Source organism: Xenopus tropicalis, chromosome 6, assembly GCF_000004195.4.
Source record: "Xenopus tropicalis strain Nigerian chromosome 6, UCB_Xtro_10.0, whole genome shotgun sequence".
In the NCBI taxonomy this organism is placed as follows: Eukaryota; Metazoa; Chordata; class Amphibia; order Anura; family Pipidae; genus Xenopus; species Xenopus tropicalis.
Genome location: NC_030682.2, coordinates 62046782 through 62069595, shown reverse-complemented (window position 1 = coordinate 62069595; position 22814 = coordinate 62046782). Strand labels below are relative to the sequence as shown.

Sequence of the window (22814 nt, the reverse complement as noted above, 5' to 3'; positions counted from 1 at the left end):
TAAAGGAATGTGACAACAGGTGATGACATACTTTTCAACAGCACTTCCGGGGACACTTATTTTGACATTTAATTAACATTTAATTAAACTGTTATTTAAAGAGACTTGAGTCATAAAATCAACTGTTTTGTCACTCACAAAAGCAGATCACTAATGAATATTTTAAAGAACCTACAAAATAGCAGCACAAAAAAAAATATTATTTTAAATAGAAATTTATATATAAAATTTATATAAACTTTTAAAACTTGCTGAATCTGGTCACATGCTCCTATTTTAAAGGACATGAAACTCCCCACAAAAAAATGTAATTAGTGAACAGCCTCTTCTCAACTAAGGTTACCAAACACGCCTTCCTATCAAACAAACAAGATGGCATTGCTGGTTTCCATAGAAACTCTGCTCTAGCTGTGTACTCCGCTGGAAAAACATGTTTTCTTCCTAACCTCCTTTGCTGAGCTCAGTTTAACCATTACAGGACACAATCCAAATAGGACTTTTTTTTTATCAAAGTAAGTTTTGCTTGTGTAAGTCTGCATTTTTCATTGCATGAAGTTTACAGTGCACATGTGCTGTTTGTAGATGTAAATATCATTGGTGATATGTTAGGGGGAAAATGGCTGCCGGGCGAAAGCTGCTGTTTGTTTTAGGAGAATGTGATGATGCTGGAGAACAGAGGGTATGTATGCCATATGGGTGGGGGAAATGTGCCTAACTTATATACATGGATAATACGTCCCTGTACGTATTATACGTACCTGTACTTTCCCCTATGAAAATATAGGTGAAATTTGTTTTTCAGTTTAGGCCTATTGAAGTCTCACTATTCCTACAGGGGAATTAAAGGACAGGAACTAGACTTCCCTGGAGAGAGGAGGTTCCAATATATTAGGCACCCCCAGGGAATTTAAATTGCCAGTTTAACGTATGTATGTATGTATAACTTTATTTATAAAGCGCCACAAGGGTACGCAGCACTGTGCAATCTTACAAAATACAAAATAACACACAGGGAGGACAAGTGATATAATAAATAAATACAATACAATATATATATATATATATATATAAATGCACAGGGAATAATTGCCATGTGGTATGAGACACAATAGGAAGGAGGTCCCTGCCCCGTAGAGCTTACAGTCTAAGTGGTTGGGTAACATACAGGCACAAACTGGAAGGTAAGAGTGCACCAGGTATAGGCATTTGCCCTTAAGCGCAGGACTAGGCAAAATAATGTTTTAGTGCTCCAGCTTTTTCTTAAAGAGAGTGGGTAAGTGTTCCCTACGGAGGGATTCAGGGATAGAGTTCCAGAGGTAAGGAGTAGCAAGATAGAAAGGTTTAAGACGAGAGAGCGCAGTGGGTGTGGATGGTGTAAAAAGACGGAGGCTCTGAGAGGAGCGGTGGAGACGACCAGGAACATGCAGGGAGACCAGTGAAGAAGTGTAGTGAGGAGATGTTGAATAAGAGATGTTAGCAGAAAGATTTCGTAAGCTATCCTTTGCTGGAAACCATGCAAGAGAGCTTAAGTGAAGCTGAACAGGTTCCCTCTTCGGAGAGAGCAGGAGGATCCTGGCAGCAGAGTTTAAAATTGATTGCAGGGGAGAGAGGTGGGAGTCTGGGAGGCCGGTTAGTAGGGGATTGCAGTAATCTAATCGGGAAAGGATAAGGGCATGTATTAGTGTTTTAGCTGTTACTTGTGAAAGAAAGGGGCGTATCTTGGCAATATTGCGGAGGAAAAAACGGCAGGTTTTGGCAGTGTTATTAATATGGTTAGAGAAGGAGAGTGAATGGTCAAAGATAACCCCAAGGCAACGTGCAGAATTTACAGGGTTGATGGTCATACCATCAATAGTAATGGTGAAAGGAAGAGGAGGGCAAGGTTTGGGGCGGGAAGACCATGAGCTCTGTTTTAGCTAGGTTAAGTTTGAGCTGGCGTCGGTTCATCCAGGAGGAGATAGCCAGGAGGCAGTTAGCAATCTGTGTTTGAACATCAGTGGTTAGTGCAGGGGTGTCTAAATATATCTGGATGTCATCTGCATATAAGTGATATTTAAGACCAAAAGAAGAAATAAGGTCTCCTAAAGAGAGAGTGTACAGTGAGAACAGCAAAGGACCAAGCACAGAGCCCTGAGGCACCCCAACACTAAGCTGAACCGGGGTAGAGGATTTATTAGCAAGAGCAACAGAGAAGGAGGGATACCTTCGGAAATACTGGTGAGGTGGTGGTGCAGCAAAGATTCCCTTGGAGAGACACAGTGGGATGTAGTGAGCCATTTGTGCAAAATTCTTTTTGAAGTATAATTTGACAAATTTGGAACATATTTAAAGCTTAAATATATACGTGTATATAAAACATATATGTCATTATAGACATATAAGAAAAAAAGTTTATCGGCTACTAAGTACTAAGTAGCCTCAATTGTCTCAGCCCTAATATGTAGATCTAAATGTAATTATAACATACGTACAGTATATAATGGTCCATTCTATATGCTTTATTCAAGTCATGTTACTGTTTTCTTTTTATTGTGCTTCCGCGTGTGTGTGTTTCACACCTGTGTGCATTCATTCTTGGTTATAAAATATTTTAGTTGTTACTTACAGTGGCCATATTTGACCAAGAAACATAGATATTTATTTGCATTGTGTGTCATGTTCTGTGTGAGGAGTTGTGGTAAAAAGTAGTGGGGTAATTATATGTAGGGATATGATCTGTTACAACACTTACCAAAATCTGCAATTTGAGGGACTTATATTATTATATTATAAAACAGGGTATATGATCGTCTGACAAAGTTAGGTGTGTCTGTTCACTCAATCAGCAGAGCAGTGCTGATGAGGCTTGTTAATGTTCATAGGAGTTTTCTGAAAATTAATCACATCACACAGTCAGTTTTTGGTATGTTAATTTTCCTTGTTTACCAGTGCAGCATTAAGTTTTCATTGAGTCAAGGGTGCTATGCTAATTGGCCTTCCTCAGGGACAGTTTCCTGTTTTATCATTGCCTCATTATACTACAAGTGGTTGGGGTAGGAAATGCCTGCCTTGCCTGCACCATCACAGCAACACATCAACTTTAAGAGTATGCAACCACGTAATATGCATGTCATACATGACTGATTGATGTTTATGCAATGCTTCCTTGCTAAAATAAGTAAGCAGTGTAATTAATGCTTTGTCACCTTGTGTGGGGATTAAGGTGTTGCATATTGCAGTTATGCTGCTCTTTATTTCCTTGCTATCTGTCCTGTCCATGGCAGCTGAAGTTGGGTGACTGGGCGGATTAGTCTCAGTTTTAGTCTCTTTAGTCAGGCTGTACTTGTGTGCTGATTAGGCAACAGGGAACAAAAATTGGTTACCAAGCAGTTTAGTATGGGATATTCAAAATTCCTTCCGATACAGTGATTTTGAAAGAGAGACTTGATGGTGATCTAAAGAGAGAAAGCTTCCAAGCAACTATTTAAGCAAGCTATTGTTTCACATTCTCACTGTAAATGAAGAAGTCATGAGCTGGACTTGGATTTTTGTTACTATTGAGTGCTATTCTGATATCTAACACTTAGGGCTCTGGCACATGGGGAGATTAGTCGCCCGCGGCAAAACTCCCTGTTCGCGGGCGACTAATCTCCCCGAGTTGCCTTCCCCTGCCATCCCATCGGCGACAATGTAAGTCGCCGGTGGGATGGCAGACATGGCGGGGCGATTGCGGGAAATCGCCGAAAAAAACTCGCGATTTGTGCGAAATCGTGCCGCCGCGTCTGCCATCCCGCCGGCGACTTACATGTTCGCCGATGGGATGGCAGGGGAAGGCAACTCGGGGAGATTAGTCGCCCGCGAACAGGGAGTTTTGCCACGGGCGACTAATCTCCCCGTGTGCCAGAGCCCTTAGCAATATAGGTGTCAGGAAGCTTGCCACCTTCCCATTGTTCTGCTGATCAGCTGCTGGGGGGTGATATCACTCCAACTTGCAGTGAAGCAGTAAAGTGTGAATGAAGTTTATGAAGTCACATGGCTGTGGAACCCTGGGAAATGCAAAACATGTCTAGTCCCATATGAAATTTTAAAATTAAATATTACAAAATCTGTTTGCGCTTTCAAAAAACATATTTCAATGCAGGATTCTGCTAGAGAAGCTCTATTAACATGTTTTCCCTTGACTGTATTCCTGTAAAAACCTGTAATATTTTTTGCACTCCAGGATTTATTAACATTCCTATTTTAGTGGTTTTATCTTTGTTTTAAAAACCACAGCTAAACTCATTTCCATGAATGGCAGTCATTTACTAAAAAATCCGAACTGAATAAGCACAAACAAATAAAAGTTGTGGGAAAAATGTGAAAACTGCAATATTTTTGTATAGTTGCACAGAAGCCAGCATCGAACTCCCCCAGAAACCTCCGAAACCAGGAATCAAAGAAAGATCTTCCAGTTGTAGAAGGGACATCTGCCATTGACTTCTACATGATCTCGACCAATTTTAGCTGGTGTATTTTTGCATTTGCAATTGTGACATTTTTGTCACACGATAAATAGTGAAAAAGTCAAGTTTTTCAAGTTTTCTGCTACAAAAAATAAAGCACTGGTAAATGCCCCCATTAATCTCAGTTCCCCCCCCCCCCCCCCCCAAGGCTAATGGAACCCAGGATGTTTTCTCTGTTGCTGTCATCTAGCATTATCTATCAATGATATTAATGTTAATAAACGTAAAACGCCATAACTAATGTGCACAGAGCATGGAAATGTTGACTGCTGTTTTTTTTTCTTTTTGTATGCATTTAGCCTAATGAGAACCAATTAAACACAAATCTAAAACAGATCAGAAGGTCAAGTCAGTTGCACTGGTTTTGGTAGCTCATCTTGATGTTAATGAATATTCTTGTGTGTGTATTCAGTTTGTTATTCATTTCTAGGTACTAATTGTTAACAATTAGCATATTACTAGCATATCTTCATGAGCTAGACCTTTGATCATCTTCTATTAGATGTATTACTGTACATTACTGTATTTACAAGTTATATAAGTGTACTCTATGAGGAGTATTTACTGATAAGTCACAATGAAATAGTTATTACAAAAATAATTTACTAATCTTTATACTCGGCTCTTTATTTGGAAGCAAAACAAAAGCATTTTGCAACATCAGTGCCCATATTACAATTTTCTGAGAATTTGCCGGTCACTAACAATGTGATTTTTAGATGGCTATGCCCAGTGTAAATTATTTGGAAATGCCATTGCATTGTGAATACTGTATAAAGGAAATGATGCAGTAATTAGTTTAATTAAAAGTGACTTCAACGGATACAAAGAGCAACTTATTGCATTATACAAACATAAAGGCTCATTCACGAACACAACTGTTAATGTAGCCTGCTTTTGTGTATAGAATCAAGGACTGGGGACCTTCTGATCTGTTGTGAACAAACAGCCCAGATTTGTGGTTTTTGGATATTATCAAGTTAATGGCACACAAAAAAGTTTTGAATGACAAAATAAAACAAAAAACAACAGCAGTCAATTGCCACAACAGATTTACGTAGGCATGCCAGACATGATGCAACCCCATTTTTGCTGCAGCTGTTTGTGAAAACAAGCAATAATGTGCATTTTGGCACATTGTGTGCAATTGTTTGTGTCTGTTTTTTTATGTTATCCAACCACTGAGCTTGCAAGCCCTACTGGGCAAGGATCTACTGTCTCTTTCCACATAGCACTTTACCTGTGTATAGATATACTGTACTTATTTATTACAATGCTTGTCTTCCCTATGTATACTTTTCTATACAAATGTGGAGGGAAGAATAATTGTGAGAAACTGAAAACTGGTTTACTGCCTGCCTTATATATCTGTGTCTCCTGCAGAGGATCTGGAAATGCGCAATTAATAAGCCCAGTGCACTAAATAATAGGGGGGCAGATTGAAGGTTGGTTGGGGTGAGATTTAGGCAACTGTTCTTGTAACTGTAATTTTAAAATAAGTAATTGTACTTAGATATTTCTGGAAGTCCATCCTGAAGACCAGTGAGTGTAGCATTCAATTTTTTTGGTTGGAAATACATTTTTATTCATATATACAAATTTAAAATGAAATATATATATAAATCAATAAAATTATTTTTTTCCAATAAAATCAAACAGATGTAGCCAGATATAGAAAACCTGTGCTTTTTAACTGTTTCTTGCTGACATATCTAAATGGTGTTTATGAAACTTAGTTGTAAAGAAAAACTTACTAATATTACCTCTTACTCTGTTACTACTATTATGCTGAAAACTGTCAACACCTTGAACTTTGAGCATACTCATGCATACATGCAAGTCATATTTATTTTCCTTCCTCCCTCTTCTTAGCTATTCATATGTATGTCTGTATGCCAGTCTTAGTAAATATAGCATAGAAGTCAGCAGAACTGTCTTCCTGTCTATCAGTCAAAGGTAAACAAATATTTATAGAACTTTCTTGCATCATGCCCAGATCTATAACATCTGCTCCTGTCATTCTTTCATGTTTGTCATTAGACACTGACAAGGAACGTAAGGGTTTGACATCTGATATTACACTGGATGAAAGAGCTATAGCTAATTTTGACTTTAGGGTCTCCAAATAAATAATTGTGTACATTGTACATCTAACTGTGTAACTATGTAACCTTCTGCAATGATGGGGGTTTTTAGATAAGACTGCTCAACTCTAATGTCACTTTATTGAACATGATCACTAAAAACTATCAATTTGGAGCTAGACACAAAAAGCAACAGTCTGCAATTTTGTACAAAATCTTAAGATCATTTAGCACAGATTTGGGTATTATGTATATGTAAAAGGAGTAACATTTGTCACAGGCCTATTGTCTTATAGTAACCCACCAGGACTGACTTAAGGTACCAGTGGCCCAGGGCAATAATCTCAATGGTGGGTCCTCACATCACAAGTAAAAGAAATTTTTTTATTAGAAAGATCCCTTAGGAAAATATGTCTTAATAGAAATAAAAATGGATAATTTTGAGAGCTCCTCTAGTTAATTAGAATTGAAGTTGTGCTATTTCTAGGTTATATTTCTATTATTTCACCTATTTACTAAAACTGCTCTGCAACCAATCAGTTGACAGTATTGTGTGATCACCTGTTTAAAACTGAAATGACTGCTAGGGTGAAAAATGAAGGTTTACCTTTTTTTGTATCTCCTTAAGGGGTATACGGTATTAATAAATAAAGGAGATCTTAAATATAACTAATTTTAGCTATTAATATTTCCATTAAAGGAGAAGGAAAGGTACAATCACTGAGGGTCCCGTCTGCTTTCTTCAGAATCCCGAAGCCACCACATGTAAAGAGTGTTAAAGTTCATCTTTTCACTCTACAGCGCATGCACAAGTGGCATCAAGAAAGAAGGAGGAAGAAAATCTCTCACTCACATGTGTCCGCCCTGGTGCAGTCTTCTTTCTGCTAACAGGAGCACCAACCCGGGGTATTAGGAAAGTAATTACGATAACTGAAGTGGGGGGGCTAACATTTGGTACCCCCCTGTGATTTCACCTTTCCTTCTCCTTTAAGGTTATAACTAAAGTTTTTTAATTAAGCAGTTATCATTTCCTTTGTGTTGAAATACTCTACGCTCCTCTCCATGTTGTTTTCCTTAATAACATTCTGAAATGTTTTTTTATTTGTGTATTTTATTTAAATAAGCTAATATTTATAGGAATTTTGTATTTTTTTTTTTTCTGAATCTCCAGTATATCTGGCAAAGTAATCACCCTTGTGTACCAAACGCTGTTACTGAAATAACTCACATGGTCTAAATTTAGTAACAGCTTATACAGCAACTGCTTCGGTTGGGATTGACTCTAAAAGCCTGTATATACAGTATGTTGATATTGGTACATTTTGCCATAGCTCTGTCATACACATTTTTATAAACAGAATACTGTATACACCAGAAGTAGTGGCTTCTTTCAGTTGCTTTTTACTTTTTATTTTTGATCATTTAAAGTTTTGTTTTTGGTGGAATTTCTCAATTTCTCAATCAGTCCAAAACAGAACTTTTTAGGCACAATCCTTCTATATCTAGAGGAGTATAATTCACTGGTACGTTCTTCATTTTTATATGATATGTCTCCTTTAAATTTGTTAGAGGGAGAATGAATTTTATCTGAGCAGTAGACCACTTTGCACAGCTGTAGAAATGGAAAAAAAACTTAACACTTTTGCATTTAAGATTAACTTTTGCACTTAAGCCTACCTTTTTCTTATCTCAAGGGATTTCCTTGTGTCATCTGGAAATATCTTATGCAGAAGTTTGATGTGTGGTCACTTTATGTTTCTATACAGTATAAATATATTCCCCGTGAAGATCTGCATCCCTAATGTAAATTTGGCTTTTAAAAAAACTAGTGAATTTATTCACTGGAAGGGGGTATTTAACAATTGGCAAACTGCCTTTCATTGTGCAGAATTTGAGAAACCATATTATTCCTTATTCTTTTGATGTTATAGTATATTTTGTGTTAATAAATGTTCCCAGGAAGTTCAATTGAGTTAAGTTCTGGTAACTGCAGAAAGAATGCCAGCAACAGAGTCAGCATACCTTGCCTTTTTTTTGGAATTCAGACAGCTTTGAGCTACAATGGATGCCTTTGCAGAACAGTAGCACTTTGTTTTGGTCAGTGCGCATTTGAACCCGTGCAAGTCATCAGTTCCAGACTAATACATTGCAGTTCGCGTATATCTCCAGTGTTCACACAGTGTTCATGACTGGAATGACGCAATTGGCCAGGTTAAATATATTGCCATATATCGGCAAACAAATCCCCATTTTATTTAAAGGGGAGGGTTTTTTTGTAACTATATGCTCAAAATGTATTTATGTCTTATATATATTGATATGGGTGATAGCAGAGGATTTCTTGTCTTTCTCTGTATGAATTTTGTCAGTCACATAAAGCAGGTGGCTCAGTATTATTCTTATTTGCTCCATAAAACATGTCCAAGCATGTCTGACTTTCTATAGGATTGGGTTGTTGACCGCAAAGCAGCACCTTTTGTTTTTGTGTGAGAAAGGCATTTACTTCTGTTTCTGTCTGTCACAGCTAAAGGATTTACATAACTATACTAAGTGACCCTGTGTAAGGATTCCGTCCCTGGCACTGGGCCCAGTTATGTGACTGTGCGTCAGAGAAAGCCAGGCTCTGCTAGCAGATTAGTCAGTCTATTTATGGAAACGCCCTTATGTACCACGGCAGCTATATAAGCCTGAGGCAGACAAGCAGAATTTTCTTTTCTCTGTTTAGCTGCCTCAGTGAATTTTATGGTAAGGACCTTTTGACAGTGTAAACAAGCTCTGTAAAGCCTGTCTGATCTCTGGGAGCAACATTGCATGTACTTATGCAACTATATTAAAAGAATATATTCTCATTTAAAACCTAATGACAGCAGAGCCCCATTAGCACATGGCATTTACCAAGATTATACACAGGTTACAGTTCTCATAATAACATCTTTTACATGAACTGTGCTTAATATAATGAAAATGCATGTGTTCTGTGAAGTCTGTTTTTACCGAAAGTTCTTCTAACCTCTTGTACTGAGGAATTAATATATTTGTGAACTGTACATGATGTATAATCTTTTTTAAGATAGAGTTTTATATTGTTCTGCATGCTGGTTGTATGCATTATCCTCTACTACAGAAAGAATAGAATGCAGTCATTATTTGGTAGCTAAAATCCTTTGTCGGGGGGGTTCTATACTCGTGGGATTGAGCCTCCTATGGAGCCTTGCACTTTTATGAGATTCCAGGGACTATTGTCTTTGAGATATAAAGTATCATAGTGGCTAAAAGTATCCACAACAGTCCTCCTTGTGCCTTTCTACATCATGTGATTTAAAGGTAAAGTATCACATCATAAGGTAAGTAAATTAACCTTTATATTGTTGTATGCTTTTCTTTTGTACAGTATCAAAATCTAGGATGAATTGGGATTATGGTAACCAGCACTGCTAAAATAAACAATTAGTTTGTTTTTAAAGGGGAGGTTCACTGTTGTTTTAAATTAGTATAATATAGATTGACATATACATAACATCTTTACAAATGGTTAATATTTATGGTGTTTTAGTTATTTGACTTATTATTCTGTTGCTCTTTAAGCTTGGAGTTTAAAAACAATTTGGTTACTACTTAGATAGAAAAGTATAGTTAAAAAATAAATAAAAATACCAGTTACAAGTAACACTGCCTAAATCGCACTAAGCAGAAGATTTATCAAAATGTGAGATGTGTGCTCGCTATTGAAAAATTCACCCTCTTTCCTTTTCACCTATTTATTCCTATAGGATGTTTAGAAGGGTATTTATCAATGGTTGAACATTAGAATGCACCATTTGATAAACACACTTCTAAAAATCCCATAGCTCTAATCTCATATTTTGCTAAATCTGCTTCTAAGAGTTCATTTTTCAATGATCTGCTCTTCTAAAAGGAGACTTTTGTTGTCCTTCAACATTGGATTTCTTAGGGCTCTGGCACACGGGGAGATTAGTCGCCCGTGTCTGAGGCGACTAATCTCCCCGAGTTGCCATCACCTGCCATCCCACCGGCGAAAGTGTAAGTCGCCAGTGGGATGGCACACGCAGCGGCGCGATTTCAGTGAGATTAGTCGCCGCGAACAGGGAGATTTGTTCTAATCTCCCCATGTGTCAGAGCCCTTAATAGGATTAATTGTTGTGACAGATTCATGTGTTGGACACCTTGGCTAAAATTTGCAGTGGTTGTAAATTAATCTCAGTTGACTGAAGGTGCTCTAAATAGCAAAGGATTTTAAAGGTGGGTATCTATGGGACAAAAAGGCTTGGTATTGAATATATTTCTTATATTTTTAACCTTATTGTGACTTGGTGAGGTCTATAACATTGCAGTAAACATATTTACTTAGAGCAACATGTATTGCGAGATATCAGTGCTGCTAGTTTCAATATACAAAGAAACAAAACCTTTTAGGAGATTAGTAAATGCAGATTCACACTAAGTTTATTTATACTGAGATAAAAACTGCATTGTCTCCAGGCCAGTGTGTGTAAATAAGTAACAAAGTTATTTGGCAATCCAATGCCTGCTGGCTTCCTTTCCACAGTATTATGGTGCTGCTGCTGCTCTGAGATAGAGACAATAGTGAATCAGCAAGTACATTATAGTTACGTAGCTTATTTGAGTTGAAAAAAGACCACAAGTCCATAAAGTTCAACCTCTCCAAATAACCCACAGGAAATGAGGAAATTTTAAGGCCATGAACCGTATGGTTAGTCGATAAAAATCAGGACAAAAAATAACACTTCAGCAGCTCGTAGCAATATCGACTAGGTATACCAGTGTAACCAATATATTTACACATACCTATATTAAACGAACTAAAGACCGTAAGATCATTTTAGCCTTGGGTATTATGCTTATCCAAGAAGTCATCCAAGCCACTTTTTAAAGGGGTTATTCACCTTTAAACTAATTTTTAGTATAATGTAGATATTGATATCTGCAGTTGGTTTTCCTTTTTTATTTTTTGTGATATTTCAGTTATTTTAAATTTCAGCAGTTATCTGTTGCTAGATTCTTGTTTAACTTAGCATCTAGGCCAGTTATCCCCAACCAGTGGTTCGTAAGTAACATGTTGCTCATCAATCCCTTGGATGTTGCTCCCAGTGGCCTCAAAGTAGGTGCTCATTTTTGAATTTATGAATTGGAAGCAAGCTTTGATTGCATAAAACCCAGCTTAAAGCCAAACAGAGCCATAGGCTGCCAGTCAACATTGGGGCTACCAAATAGCCAATTATAGCTCATTTGCACCCCCAGGGACTTTTTCCATTGTGTTGCTCCTTTTTAATGTGGCTCATGGGTATAAAAGGTTGGGAATTTCTGATCTAGGCAGTAGTGAATGAGAAACTGGAATATAAAGTAGAATAATAATAAAATCGCAGAGTAATCAAAAAACTATAAAAATAAATAATAAGGACCAATTGCACAGTTGCTATGAATATGATATTCTATGACATACTAAAAGGTGCTCACCTTTAATCTTTTAGTATGTCATAGAATATCCACCCCTTTAAGGCATTAATAGCCTGAATTTTTTCCTTCAGGCTGAGAATGGTATTAACTCCCTTCTGCATCCCTGTGCATCTGTACTGAAAGTTCAGCTACCACTATAATACACGAGCGCGGAGTGGAGTGGAGTGGAGGTTGGCCCAAAAAATGCAAAAGCAGGCATTTTCGGGATAATCTCTTCTCCGCGTACCTGCACTCAGGTGTAAGCTGTACTTTTTTGTGCAGAAACGCAAAGGAGCGGATCCGCTTTTCTCTGCAGAAGTGCCTTTTCTCCAGAGGACATAACCCCAACCTTGATAGTTTTTTCCCATAGTTCAAAAGTTGCTTTCCTTGGAGCCCAAAAATGCACTGCATACTCAGGGTGAGGCCTTACCAGAGACCTAAAACATACAATGTAATGCAACCCCATTCTTGCCTTGCGCCATTGTGAAGTGATGGATTCTGGGACTTGGAGCCCCTCTAATTTGCATAGAAACTGGTGGCGGTGAACAGTGATAGGTTATGATGGTTCCATTGGTTATTACCACCATGTTGAGAAATGGTTTGTCACAGACTTTAGTCTGTCAAATCATGTGTGTTTGTTATGGTTAGGTATATCTATCAGGTATGTCTGGTATGGTCAGGTGTGTCTAGCACTAATTGGCATATAAATTGGTTTAGAATTTCAGAATGTATAGTTCTCCTTTAAGTACAGTGTTCTACCATACATATTCCAATTGCCATATTGGCTATATAGCCAGAGGGATGTGTTTTCACTTTCTGGGTGAGCTTGGAGGCTTTCCCTGTAGGCATTTTTCTTTGTCCTCAATGACTGTGTATGTTACTATGTATACCAGGGTTTGCTATGCATTGCATAGCCCTAGCCTTTTTATTACATTTGCCCATGTAAGCACATAGGTGACTAATTTTATTCAAATGTATGCAAATCAATTTTTATTAAAATTATATTAGTTATTTTTACAATTATATTTTTGTGAAAGTGTCCTTTAAGCTTAAAAGTTGTTTTTTATGTTTGGTTTGCTTGTGTTTATTCAGAAAACTTTGTGTACCCATGTATTATATTTGGCTTTTGTAAAGGGCAAATGTTAGGAAATAAGTTCGTTAGCCATATGCAATGTGATCTGTATGAGATTATATATAGTATATAATATACCCCTACTGTAAAATATTTGGATGTTCGAAGATAATGATTTGTTAGAATGTAAGCTCTTGCGAGCAGGGCCCTCCCCCTTGTGTCTCCGATCCTCATCCAACGTAACTGCAAACCATTTAAGTGTATTGTTTATATGTACATGTTATTTGTCTTTTGTACCCCTCTATTCTGTAAAACGCTGCTTAAATTGATGGCGCTATATAAATAATAAATAAATAATAATTACAAAATGTCAAATTCTTCAATAGAACTCACAGAACTTCATGGTAGTAACTTTCTAATATTCTTAGGGGTCACATTATTTCATAGAAAACAAGTTACAATGACTTCTGTGGCACAAGTAATATCACCAATTACAAATCATATAAATGACGACATAGTTAACAAAAATTATTTTGGGGGTAATTAGAACTGTACTTTTATTAAGCGTTATGACAGAAAAGCCCTAAGCCTGTAAATCCAACTGTAGCTCTGTGACCTTCTATTTGTCCCCTTGCCCTAAAGTGATCATCGGACAAATGTGCTTGCCAATCATTTCAGTCTTCACTTATTCCTGTGATTTCAGCTGTGGTATTCGGACAAAGCCTGTTTTTAATTTAATTTGGAACAGCTACTTTTGGTTTGTCTAGGTGTGATTATTCATTGTGATGACTGATGTGTTTATGAATAAACAATTTTTCTTTTATATCATTTTGCATAACACAGAGTCAGAAATTAGTGGGCTAATGTAGAAATCTATATAGCCTATTCTTGGTACTGGTACTGTGAAACTAAATATTTATTAGTTCTAAATTCAATAAAGCAGTGGTTGAAGTATTAAGCTGGCTATGCAGAGTAAAAAGTTTGGGCAGCCCATTGGCCTGTGTCAGGAGGCTTCCAGGAAGGCCACTCTGATTTTCAGCCAGCTATCTTTTGGGTAGGATAGAAAAACCTGTATTGTGAGAACAACATTTTTATGTTGATGTGTTCCTGGCCCGACAGGTCTTTGTAGCCCACAGTATGGTGTGGGTTGCCAAATCAAACAAAGGTGTGCACCTTTGGTGCAAAATATATGTCCAGTTTAAGAAAATGTAAAGTTCATAAACACAGCACATTTCAAGTTAGAACTGTCTTTAACCCTTCAGTTGTATATGCTCTAACACCACACTGAATTGTTAAGTCTCAGGAGATTTAATCTGGTGATACACTATATGATACACTAGATGATACACTCGTTTGGCGAGGAGTTTGTTAAATCGGAAAAGAATAAGATTAATTTTATTATCATTACTTCTGGGTGCAAAATGCAGACTATTCTTAATTCTACTCCTCAGTCAATATGTATAACATATGCCAGATTTGGCAAAATTGCCACCCAATATTTGTTTTATCATCATCTTTAGATGCGCCTTCCTTATAACTTGCCTTGCCCATGTACACTTCTGAAAGTTGTACATGCAAAATACTTCGCCAGGAATTAATTTTAATTTTTTTTTTAAAGTTTTCAGTTTTTAAATTTGACATTTTATATACTTTATTCAGATGCCTGAGTTTCAGAAGAAATCCGTCCACATTAAGGACCCTGAGAGAGTAGAAGAAATAATATGTGGACTCGTAAAAGGGGGTGCATCCAAGCTTCAGGTATGAGTAATTGATCTGCTATATTTTCTTGTCTAAATACAACTGCAACCATTATTCTACAGAGTTTGATGGAACATTTGCAGGAGTAGAAATATAATGGCCTATCTAAAATGGGGTCATTAATCTGTTTGGGAACTAAAAACTTAAAATGATTTGTAGGCCTTTGCAATTCATTTCACAGCACAGAGACCTGCTGCAAGCACCTTAAAAAGAGCATTGCCTGCATTAGAAAAAGAAAGTGTCACTTATTAGATCTAATAATTTCCTAGGTAGCTGAATTATGATATAATGAATAAAATAATCATAGGAAAACAACGCTGCAGCTGCACTCTTACCTCCCAGGGTAAATTTCCACCTGGGTAGTAACCTATGGCAAACAATTAAATTGTAGATTTCATTGTTCCTTTTGTAGCTGGCTGAAAAACGCCAATCACTGATAGGTGGCCATGGGTTACTGCCCCGTGTAGATTTGCCCAACATTTATAAATGAGCTCCATTATAATGAGTAAATATTGTAACCAGCTGTACCCAGATTGTTATGGGAAAGAGGGATGGGAGGGGAGGGGTTCTGTCTTCTGTATGGGTACAAATACATGTGAATGTCATCAATGCATTTTTTAGCATTTTGCACATTTTCCAATGCATTTTTATTGAGGCTTAATGTTTTATATACAATATTCATTATTTGATTTAAGAAAGTAAATTCCATTTAAAGGGAGGAAATTGCATTTTCTATTTATATAATCACTAAAGTGGTCTTTTTTTCAGGTAATCACCGATTTTGATATGACCCTCAGCAAGTTTTCTCACAATGGAAAAAGATGTCCTACATGCCACAGTAAGTTAACCATATTGAGAGATTTTCTGTTTGTTGAGGGAGAAACAAAACCTACCATATTAGTTCAATGTAAAATTCCTTGCAAAGATTTTTTTATTCTACTAATTTATGCTACAATTTTTATGTTATGTATGTGCTACCTAAGCACCCTTGCATACTGGTAAAAATAGGTATGGGATCTATTATATATTATTTGGAAAGTTCCAAATTACAGGAATGCCATCTCCCATAGACTCCATTATAAGCAAATACTTCTAATTTATATATTTCATGTAATATGTAATCATTTTTCTTTTTTACCATTATAGATATTATTGACAACTGCAAACTCATCACAGACGAATGTCGAAAAAAGGTATGCAATTAATATATATCCTTTAATTACCCTGGTATGCAAAATGGTGATCTGTAAATATCCATAGGACATGATAGATTATATATATATATATATATATATATATCATTTATGGAATTTAAATCGTCTGAACATATAAAGAGTCATTTACAATTGCAAGTGCAGCGTAATTTCAGGCACAATTCTCATGTTTCTTTCCATAATGCAGCATTTTTCACTAAAATTAAAGCGTTGTGACAAGGGGGTTTGCAGCTGATGGCATGGTAGACAATGTTTTAAAATTAACACATTTGCACTCTCACTTCAGCGTAAATCGTGCATTATTTTGCTAAAAGTCTGGTTGGTGTCATTTACAAAGTTTGGCAAGAGAGACCTTTTTTTTAGATGCAAGTTTGCTGCGCTGATTGACACAGGGTGACAGAATCCTGAAGGTACCGCTGAGGTTGGAGGTGGTGGTAACTCCAGGGTTCCCCTGCCAATAATATGGGCAGTAGGTCTTGATTCAGAATGGGTGACAGGAAGGACTGAATGTCGCTAAGTGAAATGGTATTATACTATACTGAAGTGCAAACTGTGCATTTGACGAAAGTAACTTAAATGAATGGGGTTTTACATGGAAGTAACTGGGGAAAATTGCGGGAGTACAGCTGTGCTTGTGATCATAAATCATTTCTTGCCAACAGTTTTTCAGGTAATGGATCCTATACCTGTATTGTCTAATTTAACATCTAAAAAGAGAACTAAATAACAGAGAGGGCATCTGCTGTGAAGAGGCATTAGTAGATGAGGATAGAAGTGCTCACCTCCAAGTGAGCTTACATGCAAACCTTTAGCTGTTAATAGTATAAAGTAATATTAGCAATTAATTTATGCCATCCTAACTTACTAACAGGTTCCATCCTTGAAAGGCTTTTGACAAATGTGAGCCACAGAATATATGCTTAATAATTAAGACTTTGCATTAAATTCATAATTTGCATTTAACTATTTTGTAATTTTTAAAGTTATTTCAGCTGAAAGAAAAATACTATGCTATTGAAATTGACCCAGACCTCTCCATCAAAGAGAAATATCCATACATGGTTGAATGGTAAGTAAAAAGAACAGTCCTTGATTGCTCTTAGAAAATGATATGAAGAATAGTAAACCCTGCACTATTCCTGCTCCGTTATAGGATTCATTAGGAAATATATTTCCACTTGTCACAGTTGTTTAAAAAGATGCTCAAAACTATAATTGCTAAAGCTAATGCTAGTTCTTAGCTGCAGCCTCCACTGAAAAACAGTATTCGTGAGTTCTTAGAGATAAGAATATGACTTCATTATATTCTTGATATTTTAACCTTGTGTAATGCATTTATTGTTGATTGCATTTGTAGTCTGTTAGGGTGTTTTAAATGAGGCAAAACCACCATTACTTTCACCTTATCAGAGTTGTCCATGTTTATCCATAAGCAAAACCAGTAGCATTACGGGCCTTTACCTTGCTCCTATCTTCTGTTTGCTGGAACACTTCTGTGGATTTGCTGCCTGCATAGTGTGTTAAAGCACTGCACCCCCCCCTTGCCTTTTCCCTGCTGGCACTTCCCCTGGCACATGTGAGTGTGACCCACACATTTCCTAGTGATACATCATTACCTGACCTGCCTTTGTGCTGTATTCTATTGCATAAATTCAATCTGTTTTGCCAATCTGTAATGGGTACAACTTTAGTAATTGGCACAAATAATTTTGTTTCTTGAATATAATTAATAATGTATAAAAATATTGACATTTCAGGTATACGAAGTCTCACACCTTACTGATTGATCAACGTTTGCAAAAAAACAAACTAGCAGAAGCTGTAAGGGATTCTGATGTCAAGCTCAAGTAAGATTCTAAGGCTAATTTACTACACAAGTACAGTCTGTAAAGTGTAATTTGGGCACAGGTTGCCTTTTTTCACCCACCCCAGGCCTTTTTGCCAATGTTTTTTTCCCATAATCACAGCCATGAGGGGTATTCGTGCTTGGCACAGTTGTACCCAATGAGTTAAAAAGCGCGCAGCTGTGAAAGCTGCAAACCAGATGCCATTTTGCCATTAAAATTTGTTATCAGCTTATCATACTTTAGGCACAGATTCACTCTGTGACACACACTCTTCTGACACAGAGCTGTGGACACCTGTCCTATTACACACAAGTGCAAGGAGTGGCTTAGGTTGCATGTTGATTCATGCAACAACTGCAGCAAAAAGTATGTGACTGCAACTAAGGTTGCATTTAATAAATGAGCGCTTTTATGTTTTACTTATAGTCTCAAGTGATGTTTCAGACTTATTATAAATAACATGGGATGCAAGTGCAAGTACACTCCTTTCACATTTACTACCGATTATGACATAAAATAACCAATTAAAGAGCACAGTTTGCTAATACTGCAGAATGCTGAGCTTTATTTATAACAGAGGCCAACCAGTTGTAACTATCAGCTGTGCTTAATAATCCCCCCCCCAGTATCCAATCATGCAATACACTTTAAGGGCAATGGCACACATTATGCATTTTGTGATCCCCAACCAGTGGCTTGTGAGCAACATGTTACTCACCAACCTAATTGATGTTGCTCCCAGTGGCCTCAAAGTAGGTGCCCATTTTTACATTTCTGGCTTTGAGGCAAGTTTTGCAAGCACAGTCACGCAGTTTTACTCCAAGCAGAGCCTCCTGCAGGCTAGCAGTCCACATGGGGCTACCAAATAGCCAATCACACTCCTTAATTGGCATCTGCAAAGAAGTTTTTCATGCTTGTGTGGCTCGCAAACACTTTTTACAGAAAAAGGTTGGGGATCCCTGGATATGTAAACCACACAGAGGTCTGCCATAGACACCATAAATCCATTTTTTCTATAAAATAAACTTATTAAAGATGATACATGTTGTTTTGCCATGTGCTATGCTCATTATACTGTACTTATATTATTTATATTTGCTTCTTTGGCACTCCTGCTAAACCTGTTTTTTTCTCTAAAAAGGGAAGGCTATGAAATGTTCTTTGACTTGCTCCATAAGCACAGTATTCCAGTATTCATCTTTTCAGCTGGACTTGGAGATATATTGGAAGAAGTTATACATCAGGCAGGAGTCTACCAACCAAACGTTAAAGTGATTTCCAACTTTATGGAATTTGATGAGAATGTAAGAAAGTATATTGCTGAATTATATTGTCTTTTTTTTTTTTTACTTTAGTTAATTTTTTTAGCATCCCCATTTGTACTTATGAATACAAGAATGAAAACAATAGGGGTCATTTACAAAGGCCACTTTTTAAAGGGGGCATTTTTTTCTCAGGACACCTACGTGCCTTCTCCAGCCTGCCTTTCATAAAGACAACTCTGAATACCGAGGGCAGTACAGGACTTTGCACCCCATACAGGAGTGCAAAGACCTGCAACTGTGGCTCAAAATGCATGGCAGGGTACAAATAGGCTAAAAATATAGTGGATTTCCAATATTAGAAAGATGATTATTAAGAACACTTGTCATCACTCTCTATCTAACTAATGTGATTTTACCATGCCAGTTTAAATGCACAGATAAAATATATTGGTTATACATTCTGGCACACTGTTCATTTTCTGATTTATTTGTAGGGTAAAGTAACATACAGTAGATATCAGAGTAGCAATGGATGTAAAGCGGTTGGTACAGGTATAGGATTAATTACGCAGAGACTCATTCAGGGGCGGGCCAAGCCGACCGGACGCCCTAGGCAACCCGGTCGGCCAACTCTGCCCACCTCCCCGCCCCCAAACGGCGCATGCACGCCAAAGCACAGGAGGAGGTGCAGGGAAGGGCGGTGCGATTAGACAAGCGGCGGAGGCAATGACAAAGTAGCACTCGGGGTAGGCAGGAGAGGCTCCTGCCTGGCGCCCCTCAATCGTTGCGCCCTAGGCAGCTGTCTCTTCTGCCTACCCCTAGTTCCGGCCCTGGACTCATTATCTGCAAAGCTCTGAAATATGACAAAACCAGTTTCCATGGTGTCATATTTAAACAATTCTTTTTTAACTACATATCTTTTCTCTTTACTAATAAAACAGTACCTTGCACTTATATAGCCTACATTAAACATAATGTACAGGCCCCTTCCCAAACTGTAACAGCCTTACTCCCTAAAATAGGTTTGCTCCCCTTTACCTTTTCGGTGAAGCGAAGCGCAACAGATTCGCTCATCACTATCGTCCACCTCAAAAATCAAATGCAACAGAGACAGGGACCCAGAAAGTAAGAGAGACATAAGCATTAGTAATTGAAGAATTCAGCTTTGTTGCTACCTGACACATTTCTCTTTACAATGCAGTGAGATTGCATGAGTAAAGGTTGTGCTTTTGACCTGTGAATTCTTACTACACGTCCAGTTGCATAAATGCCTGTAGTTTTAAGAATATAAGGCATTTAAAGAGTTAATACAATATTTTTTTTAGATTGATGAAAATAATCAGAAATTACATTAGTATAGTTAAGGGTGCATTTACCATAGCATCAGTGACTGGGTTTTTCATAGACAATGCATTATAAATTGTGTATTTTTTTTCCAAAGGGTATTATAACAGGATTCAAAGGAGAACTTATACATGTGTACAATAAACATGATGGTGCCTTAAGGAATACGGAGTACTTCGCCCATCTAAAGGACAATAGTAACATTATTCTGCTTGGGGACTCCTTAGGAGATTTAACTATGGCTGATGGAGTGCCAAATGTGGAAAATATCCTTAAAATAGGATTTCTTAATGACAAAGTGAGTATCTCTTATTTATCCAACTTAAAGTCTTTCAAATTTCATTTTCAGTCCTGCTCACTTGGCAGGTAATTTAAAAATCTTTAAGTAAAATCTAACTAATGATTAAACCTCCCATTCTTCAGTTTTAAATAGATGCTCCCTTGTAACATTCTGTAAAGCTCATAATTACTTTTTTGTAATGACTTTGTATATATTTGTACATATGTATCATGGGAAAGGTCAGCAACAGCTTAATGCCCAAATGATTGATATCCATTATACATGACTGACCTATACATGTTTATTTTGCTAAATGGAAGCAAGAGGTCCTACAGGTAAGATTTTAAACAAGTGACTATTATAGCACTGCAAATGACTTTTCTAACTATAGGCTTCAAAGGGAACTAAAGCTAGCTACAAACAGGCTGATATTTTGGCCCTTTGAATATCTTACAGTACGTTCACACCTTGATTGACATATTACGCTGGCCTTCTGTCAGTCAGTTGCATTTCTATACACACAGTTATATAAACAATCCTATAATTATAGGTACAATACAAATTGTACCCAAAAGCCTCTTAGTGATTCTTTTTGTAGAGTTTTGTAGAAAATTCTTATTATTTTTACAAAACAGCTCCAAAATACATAGAAAACAATCTATAAATCTGTATAAAATTGTTTTGCTTGAGTTACCTTTTTATAGGGATATTACAGACAGAAACCAAATTTGTTCTTCATCCCTTTATGAATCAATAATATAAAAACAGCCATACAGTTGGTATGTGTTGGTATCCTGTAACCTGATATAGAGACTACCTAATAGCCAATCTTAGCCTTTATTTGACACCCCCATGAGCTTTCATGATGCTTGTGTTGCTCAAAAATATTTTTACTTTTGACTGTGGCTCATGAGTTAAAAAGGTTGGGGATCCCTGGTCTAGAGTATTACCAAAACAAAGACATATATGGGAGATTGACCTGTATTTTTTGGAGGGATTTAACCATTTATGCTTTTTGTTTTCTTCCTCAGGTAGAAGAACTGATAGAAAAATACATGGACTCCTATGATATAGTTCTTGTCAAAGATGATACATTGGATGTAGCCAACTCGGTCATACAGAAGATTCTATAAGCTGACCTGAGGCAGGACCTTATTTTTCAGAAAAAAAGAGAAAGAATTTTAAATTATTTTCTTGTTAAGGTTTTACATGTATATTTAAAGTTCTCAGTATCACTGCAGTAACAACCAAAATTACCTTATTTATCTTATACAGTGTCAACATTTTCTCTAATACAATAGTTTTATTGCCTTCACAAGCATCGTTCCTGGAAAATGAAACATTAGGAGTGAATATATTTATTTTCATATGCACTTTTTAAGTATTGCATTTTGACTGTTTGTAAATGTTTTCTAAAGGCCAAATAGTGTGCATGATTCCAAGTGCTGTTTTTTATGTATGTGAAACTTCTGCAATACATTTATAATTCAGTAAAATTATTATTGTTTGTTGAATTTACTTCTGCAAAGTGTCCTGTCACAATGTCTATAACTGTTTTACCTTTATCAGAAAAAAAAAGGAAAGACTGGCCTTAGTTGCCCCAACAGTTTACCAGCTGAAGGAGGCTTCCATGTGTTCCATATTCTTTTTAGCCAATTGATCTAAATCCCTTCCCTGCACTGTGGCTATTTCCTATGTCTAGAAGCTACAAGAAAGATTTCGAATTGTGTAGCCTAGCTGAACCTCAGCTTTGCTTCATCTATTCAAAGTAGGACATGAGCAGTAGAATAATGTAACTAGAGGGAATGTGAGACAGAAAAGAGAGCTGCGTCTTTTCTTCACCTTCTGTGAAATTATATGGTCAAGAATTAATGGAACTATTCATTTATTGCCACTTGTACAGTATCTGCTTAGTCTGGGGGGATGGTCACTAGCTTAAAAGCTCCACTAGTTTAAGCAAAAATGTGCAACTTTACAATGTCCACCTTTAA

General features: G+C 36.9%; 1 protein-coding gene across 3 annotated transcripts; it reads left to right on the top strand.

The window, feature by feature from the left end:
• The first annotated feature begins 433 nt into the window (after positions 1 to 433).
• Positions 434 to 22341, top strand: nt5c3a (5'-nucleotidase, cytosolic IIIA). Of its 3 annotated transcripts, none has more exons than XM_031903226.1 (9): positions 434 to 512; positions 14775 to 14873; positions 15642 to 15711; positions 16020 to 16066; positions 17071 to 17156; positions 17845 to 17934; positions 19076 to 19238; positions 20641 to 20841; positions 21855 to 22341. In XM_031903226.1, the coding sequence occupies exons 2-9, from the start codon at positions 14775 to 14777 to the stop codon at positions 21954 to 21956; spliced, it is 858 nt and encodes a 285-aa protein (XP_031759086.1). In that variant the 5' UTR covers positions 434 to 512; the 3' UTR covers positions 21957 to 22341.
• The last annotated feature ends 473 nt before the right edge of the window (positions 22342 to 22814 follow it).